This window comes from Verticillium nonalfalfae (assembly GCF_003724135.2).
Source record: "Verticillium nonalfalfae strain VnAa140/NRRL 66861 chromosome Unknown scaffold_45, whole genome shotgun sequence".
Lineage (NCBI taxonomy): Eukaryota > Fungi > Ascomycota > Sordariomycetes > Glomerellales > Plectosphaerellaceae > Verticillium > Verticillium nonalfalfae.
The window spans coordinates 198,673-206,077 of NW_021167270.1; the positions used below are offsets into that span (position 1 = coordinate 198,673).

Genomic DNA, 7,405 nt, shown 5'->3' on the forward strand with positions numbered 1-7,405 from the left:
GGCTGTCGAGACTCTCCTTGTATTTCATCTGCATCTCCAGCGCGACATCAACTCTTGTCGACCCACTCATCTCACCTCATCCCCCTCCGAAGACAAAACACCCCGCCCGCCCGTACACGATGGCAGACGCAACCCCCTACCCCCGCCCCGATCACCACCGTCCCAACCTCCGGTGGCAGTCCCTCAACGGACCATGGTCGTTCCTCTTTGACGATGACGACGTCGGCCTCACCCAGACATGGCACAAGACCGGTCTGCCTGCGTCCGTCGCGCTGAGCGCCCCGGCCGCCGCGGCCCAGACCAAATCGGCGACGGCGGCCGAGGGCGACTCCATCACCCAGCGCATCGCCGCCGGCACCCAGGACCTGCTGGCCAACAACGTCTTTGCCCGCGCCGACGCCCAGACGCACGAGAAGCGCACCATCACCGTGCCCTTTGCCTTCCAGACGCCGGCGTCGGGCATCAACGACAGGGGCGTCCACGAGGTGCTGTGGTACGAGCGCGCCGTCGCCGACCCGCGCACGGCCGAAGACCGGGCCGCGGGCCAGAGGGTCCTGCTGCGGTTCGGCGCCGTGGACTACGAGGCCACCGTGTGGATTGACGGCCACTTTGTCGGCGGCCACCGCGGCGGACATGTGCCCTTTGCGCTGGATGTCTCGGACGCGCTGCGGGAGGGCGGCCCTCGCCGGCTTACGGTTCGCGTGTTTGACTCGGCATACGACCTGACGCAGCCGCGTGGCAAGCAGTATTGGGGCCCCAAGCCGGAGAGCATCTTCTACACGCCGTCCGGGGGCATCTGGCAGTCTGTCTGGGTTGAGGTTGTGCCGCCGGCGCGCATTGCTGATAGCAGTGCTGGGACTGTGATTCGGTCGAATGACATTGAGACGGGGACGCTGCGGAGCAATGTGACGGTCCTCGGTCGTCGTGTCGGGCAGGCGCTCGAGGTCGAGATGGAGGCCAGTCTTGCCGGTGTGCCTGTTGCGACGTCAGAGCGCAGGGCCCTTTCGAAGGAGTCGAATGCCGTCGCTGTCGAGCTGGACCTTCGTCTGTCAGAGGCGAAACGCAAGCAACTGCCGCCCGCTTTCCTTGTTGGGGCGCCCTTCGAGGATGGTGCTGCCTGGCGCGAGGGCCTCGCTCTCTGGTCGCCGGAGCACCCTTCCCTCTACGACCTCACTCTCCGCCTGTACGACTCTGCCGGTGCGGTTCTCGACGAAGTCGCCACCACGACGGGCATGCGGTCCATCGCGTGGGCACAGAACGACGGCCACTGGCGGCTCAACGGACGGCCGTACTTCCAGGCGCTGTGTCTCGACCAGGGCTACTGGCCCGAGACGCTCATGACGCCGCCTTCACAGGAGAGCCTCAAGGAGGACATCTTGCTGGCGAAGCGCATGGGGCTCAACGGGTGTCGCAAGCACCAAAAGGTCGAGGACCCCGTCTTCTACTACTGGGCCGATCGCCTGGGCTACCTGGTCTGGGGCGAGATGGCCAATGCCTACCAGTTCAGCGCTGCGTACATGGAACGGTTCGACGAAGAGTGGGCCGCGAGCGTGCGGCTGGCGGTCAACCACCCTTCCGTCGTGACGTGGACGCCCGTCAACGAGAGCTGGGGATACCCGTCGCTCAAGGACAGCACGGAGCAGCGGGACCACATCCGCTCGCTGTACTACCTCACCAAGACGCTGGACCCGACGAGAAGCATCAACGATAACTGCGGCTGGGAGCACGTCATGACGGATCTCACGACCTTTCACGACTACGCCGACGGGCCGCAGCTCGCCGCGAATTGCGCGACCATGGACAAGATCCTCGACACCAAGGCCGGGCGCGCCATGTTTGTGCCGGCCGTCGCCGGTGACGCCGGCTCCCAACACAAGCAGGGTGCGCCCGTCATGTGCACCGAGTTTGGCGGCGTCAACATTGCGGCGGCCAAGGGCAAGGAGGGCGACGACAGGGACTGGGGGTACACGACGGCGGCCGATCCGGAGGACTTGCTCAAGAGAATTGAGAGGCTCGTGCGGGGCGTGGTCGAAGGGGGCCACTGCTGCGCGTTTGTGTACACGCAGCTCGCTGACATTGAGCAGGAGACGAATGGGCTCTACACGTTTGACCGCAAGGAAAAGCTCGACGCCGCGAAGGTCAAGGCGCTCATTGAAGAGGCGCTGAAGGCGTTCTATGCGAGGGTCGAGGGGCAGTAAGTGCTCGGTGTACATCAAGATGTGCAAATATAGATGCACATTCGGGGTCGAGGCGACTGTTGACAGACGTAGATGATGATGAATCGATTGGAAGAAGCAGACGCGTCTGTCAACTCCGCATGAACGACACAGACGATGAGCAGTAGAACGAGCATCCCATAGACGAATCACGTTCCCTCCAGACAGGGATCACTCTTAACATTAGACATTCATTATCATGAGGATACACAGCGCAATCCCCTTTTCCTCTGCCCCCCCCCGCCCCTTACGCATCCGCCTCGAGCAGAACGCGCTTGCACTTGCTGCTGAGGTATTTCAGCACAAACGGCACGCTCTCGACGACGACCCAGTCATCCTTGTCGTCGCGGTCGCCGTGGATGCGCAGCGCGCTAGCGACAAACTTGTAGGCGCCCTCGGGCGCGACGGTGCCGTCGGCGAGGCGGCCGTCAAAGTTGTGCGTGTACCCGATCGTAGGGGCATAGTGGATGGGCGTCCGCGGAAGGCTGCCGAGTGTCGTGTAGCCGAGCCAGGCCTTGGTCGTGCCGTTGCCGCTGTCGCTGCCGCTGCCGTCGAGGGGCACGAGGTCGACGTGCAGCTCTGGGGTGCCGATCGTGGGGATGGCGACCAGCTTGGGCAGCACGGAGGGGGCCCAGGTGCCGCCGGGGCGGGGGATGGTGAAGGTGCGGTTCGCGGCGACGGGGATCAGGAAGTGCGTCTCGGTCGAGGAGAGGTAGACGCCCGTGTGGGGGACGCTCTGGTTGTGGAGGGGGTTGAAGTCGTGGAGGCTGCCGGCGAGGCCGACGTACGGCAGCGTCAGACGGCCGGCGCCCGGGGACGAGGGCGTGATGGTGATGTAGCCGCTGTAGACGGGGAGGCGGCCGGCGTCGAGTCCGGCGGGAGGCGTCAGCGTGAAGGTGACCTTGGCCGAGGCGCCGGCCGGGACGGTCACGGTCTCGCTCTCAAAGGCGATCGAGGCCCAGACGTCGGCCGTCGGCGGCGGGAAGCGGGCGATGGTGAGCAGGTTGTCGGCGGCGAAGCTGTAGGCGGTGGCGGCCTTGGCGTGGCCGAACGTGTAGGTGACGGCCTCGGCGGCCGTGTTCTCGAGCGTGAAGGTGCGCTTGGGCGTAAAGCTGTCCGTGTCGTTGAAGGAGAAGCCGCTGGTGTCGACGAGGGTCGTGGCGTGGGCGGCGTCGTAGGCCTGCACCAGGCCGGCGCCCTGCTGGGCCACGGGCGCGAGCACGTCGTCGTGCGTCGTCTCGCCGTCGAACCAGGGCAGCGGCTTGGCCGTGCTGGAGAGCACGTTGCGGAGGACCTGCGCGTTGAGCGTCTTGCGCGCCTGGCCGACGAGGCCGTAGATGGCGGCCACGAGCGGCGCCGACATGGACGTGCCCGGGTTCACGGCGTAGTCGCCCGCGCCCCAGGTCCACGTCGACAGGATGCCGCCGCCGGGCGCCGTGAACTGCGGCTTCAGCACCATCTCCCACGAGGGACCCCAGCTGGTGAAGCCGCTCGTCAGGCCGGCGCCGGGCCCGTTGCTGAGGTCCTCGGCCCAGACGCGCGCCGACTCGACGGGGCTCACAGTCACGTCGATCCGCTGGCCGGCCCCCAAGGCCTTGAGCCACGCGGCAGCCTGGGCAGGGGAGACGACAAAGACGCCCTCGATGCCTTCGGTGTACACGTAGGTGGCCGCCAGGCGCGCATCGCTCTCGGGGTAGTAGATGATGTGCTTGCCGCCCTTGGTGACAAAGTTGGCGGCCTGGTCATCTGAGCTGCATTCGGTGGTAAGGGGGAGTAGAACGGCGAGGCCGTCGAGATCAGGCAAGTCGGCGGGCACAGAGGTGCAGGCATACGCCGTCAGGTCGCTGGCGTTGGCGGCGGGCGCCCAGATACGCACCGTCGCATTGGTCTGGAGGACGGGGTTCCCCTGGAGCCAGCCGAAGCCGTGGGAGCCGGTGCCGTTGGAGAAGTCACCCCTCGTCATGATGGTCGGCAGCTTGGTGTTCTCGACGGAGCCGATGGCGGCGACCTCCCTGCCCGAGGCCGGAGACGCCGCGTTCCACAGGCCGAGACCGCCTGAGTTGCCGGTGGCCACGATGACGGGCACGCCGGCGGCGGCGAGACGAGATACGGCGTCGGCAGCGGCGTCGCTCGAGAATCCAGAGTCGTCACCGGCCGAAAGAGAAATGATATCGGCCCCCTCGTCATAGGCGCGGTAGATGCCGGCCACGAGAACCTCGCTCGTCGCGTAGCCAGCGCACCCGCTCGTCTTGTAGACACCGAGCGTCACGTCGGGTGCCGCACCCGTGAAGCCGAGCTCGTTCTCCTGGGCTGCCACAATGCCGCTGACGTGCGTGCCGTGGCCCTGGCATGTGTCGATGGGGTCATCGTCGGGCTTGAGGTTGCCGCCTTCGTCAAACTCGTCGCCCGCATAGTCCCACCCCTTGGTCACGAGGCAGCCCTCACGGCCAAAGCAACCATTGCCGAGCGCAGGGTGTCGGTAGTCGATGCCCGTGTCGACAACGCCAATGTGCAGACCCTTGCCCGTGAAGCCCTCGGCGCGCAGCTTGTCAACCTGCGTCATGAGGTGCGGCGTGTAGACGTCGCCGTCGCCGAGCGCACGTCTCTGGTGCTGCTGTTGCGTCGAGGCCGACAGGTTGTGAGGTCCGGCGTTGGCCGGGTCGAACTGGGGGAAGCGGATGCCGCGGACGGGCCAGAGAGCCTTGACGGCGCCCTTGGCTGCGATCTGGGCCGTCAGGGCGTCGGCGCCGACCGAGTCGGGTGACTCGACGCGGAACGAGACGCCGTTGAAGAGGCGGAACTTGAGATCCATGCTCGGCTTCACCTCGAGGCCATCGGCGCGGAGGTCTTTGAACAGAGACTCGGCATCAGGCGAAGCATCGTCGAGCTCGACAATGTAGGCGCCCGCAATGATGTTGCTGGTGCTCTCGGCATCGGCGGCGGCGGCCGTGGTGCTGGGACCCGGAGTGTCGGCGAGCGCACCCACGGCCGAGGCCAGGGTGCCGAGGAGAAGCGGAGCGCACTGCGAGAAGCGCATCGCGAAAGGTTTCAGGGTGAACGAATGTAGGGCTGAGTGGCCTGGCGGGAGAAACACACCAGGACAGACCTCAAGCTGGGTCCATCGCCTTGTCTTTTATGTATGTTTGAATATGCCCAATGTCCGGAGACCACGGGAGGCCCCATCGCCACAACGCGGGTGTACGGACGCTGGTATCTTGGAGGGTTGTCGAACACGAGGACTTGGCGAGAGACCTTCCCTATAGGGGTAGGACGACCGCTTTCTCTAATGGGGATTCGCGGGCGGACAGGGCCCTCGGCAGGGGTTCGCATGCATGAGCCGACAGCTTCTGGCTCATCGTATCTGCAGCGTGAAGCAACCGCTAAGCAAGGGTTGGCGGTAGTCGGCTGGTCAGGCGACGGCTTTGCAGCGGTAGTCGGTCTCGCTTTCACTGCAACTTGTCCGAGGGGTTTCTCTGCTCTGGAGGAAAGTCTCGCTGGTGAGCGGTGTGGCTATCAAATAGAGTGCCAGATTGGCTATTCCTAGTACTATTGGTGCCAGGGGTATCCCCTGAACACTGCTGCCCTCCTAAATGGAGCTCGAAGACCCGAGTAAAGAGGCTGTCTTTGTCTTGGTCAACCGACTGGGTGAAATGCTGGGAGATCAACCATGCGGACTCGATCCCTTTGCGCCAAGAAGACCCTCCAAGGCGCCCGTATGGAGGGAATCGTCCGCCGAAGCGTAGTCCTACACCATTTCATCTCGGCTTGCGTGCCCTGCCAAGTGGTGCATAAGACGAGTACGGGGTATCATCGCGTGGTCTTCAAGGATGGCATACTGGCGCATGACCCCGGCCATTTACTTGCATGCGAGTCAGGCTTCGGAGCCTTTGGCTGTTGGCTGATGACGGACATTGTGCTGCAGGATTGAGTCGTGATAGCAACCTGAATGTCCTCGAAGGTTACTTTTGCTTGACAGTATACGGGGAACCGGAGGCCGCTCACAGCGCATAGGGTGGCATTGTTTGCCATACTTATCGCCTTACTCCAGGCCGCAGTGCCTGGCCATCTATAGTCTCGGGCGCGTCTCGAGCACAATGACTCGAGCGTTCAACTTTCGCATTTTACAACGGGGACAACGAGTCGGGGCTGCAGCCTGTCAGTCTTTCCACCTGCATTGATTGTATTATGCTCATCTTCGGCGAGGCCAAACTGTCGAGTCCCCAATGAACTCGTCCTTATTGACAATGACAATGTGTTTTGTGTTATGCGATAGCTCTGCTATGCAGGAAACGTCTAAAGACATACGAAATTAACAAACTCTATCGTTTGCATGCCAGAAGAGTTATCATGAATCACTACATTGGCGTAAGCTTATCTTACTATGGACTCTGAACGCTTCCAACAGATGATTTTCGCCTAGAGGGTAGTATAAACAGAGTTGTTGAGAGGTTTCAGTGAATGTCCGGATGCACAGTCGTGGCACAGCCTGCACTTAGCTTGAACGACGGGTCAACCGCGGACTCTACATCGGTGCATCGGATGGCGTGACAGAGTAAATCGACATTGATTCATCGCTCTCGAGAGCTTGGAAGTCCAAAGCCGTGCGTGCCTTGACTGGCGTCTCGAGAGTGCTTCATAAAACATCCCAAATTTGTGGGTGACAGATCGGGTTCTTGTGATTTGATGAACTGTATTCCGACTGTGGCAATGCTTCTTCGATCTTGTCTCTCCCCGGTGCAAACGAATGTATGGGATAAGCGAGGTGGCCGTTCCAGTTTGAAACGAAAGTAAATCAGATGGCACCCGCTCCGTGGCGAACCAAGAATTGAAATACTACAGTGTTCCCAGCTTTCTTGATTGTTTCGACAGGCCAGATGGAAGGCCTGAGATGAATGCACAATTCGCTCCTAAGATCTACATCGTCAATGGTCAGAAGAAGGCATGTCTCTCTTGGAACTCGGGCTCGATCTTGACTGCATACCGTCCAAGTCTTCTGCTCTGAACTGACTCGCAGACTTCGAATTCACCCTTTCAACGCGTCACATCCCGCCGCCATGCGCTGTTTTTGTCGACATGAACCCTCCAACTCGGCCCACCGCCAGCAGCATCCACCGAGGCATTTAACCTCCGAATGAAGCGTGAATGGTTTAGTGGTAAAATTCTCCGTTGCCATCGGGGAGCCCTGGGTT

General features: G+C 62.3%; 2 protein-coding genes across 2 annotated transcripts; one reads left to right on the plus strand and one right to left on the minus strand.

Annotated features, from left to right (window-relative positions):
• Window positions 1-119: 119 nt before the first annotated feature.
• D7B24_006426 (uncharacterized protein) lies at window positions 120-2,198 on the plus strand (the record flags this gene model as incomplete). Its single annotated transcript, XM_028640557.1, has 1 exon — window positions 120-2,198. One exon carries the CDS (start codon window positions 120-122, stop codon window positions 2,196-2,198), a length of 2,079 nt encoding a protein of 692 aa, XP_028495308.1.
• Window positions 2,199-2,463: 265 nt separating this feature from the next.
• On the minus strand, window positions 2,464-5,253 carry D7B24_006427 (uncharacterized protein; the record flags this gene model as incomplete). The annotated part of the gene is made up of 1 exon (XM_028640558.1): window positions 2,464-5,253. One exon carries the CDS (start codon window positions 5,251-5,253, stop codon window positions 2,464-2,466), a length of 2,790 nt encoding a protein of 929 aa, XP_028495309.1.
• Between the last annotated feature and the right edge of the window lie 2,152 nt (window positions 5,254-7,405).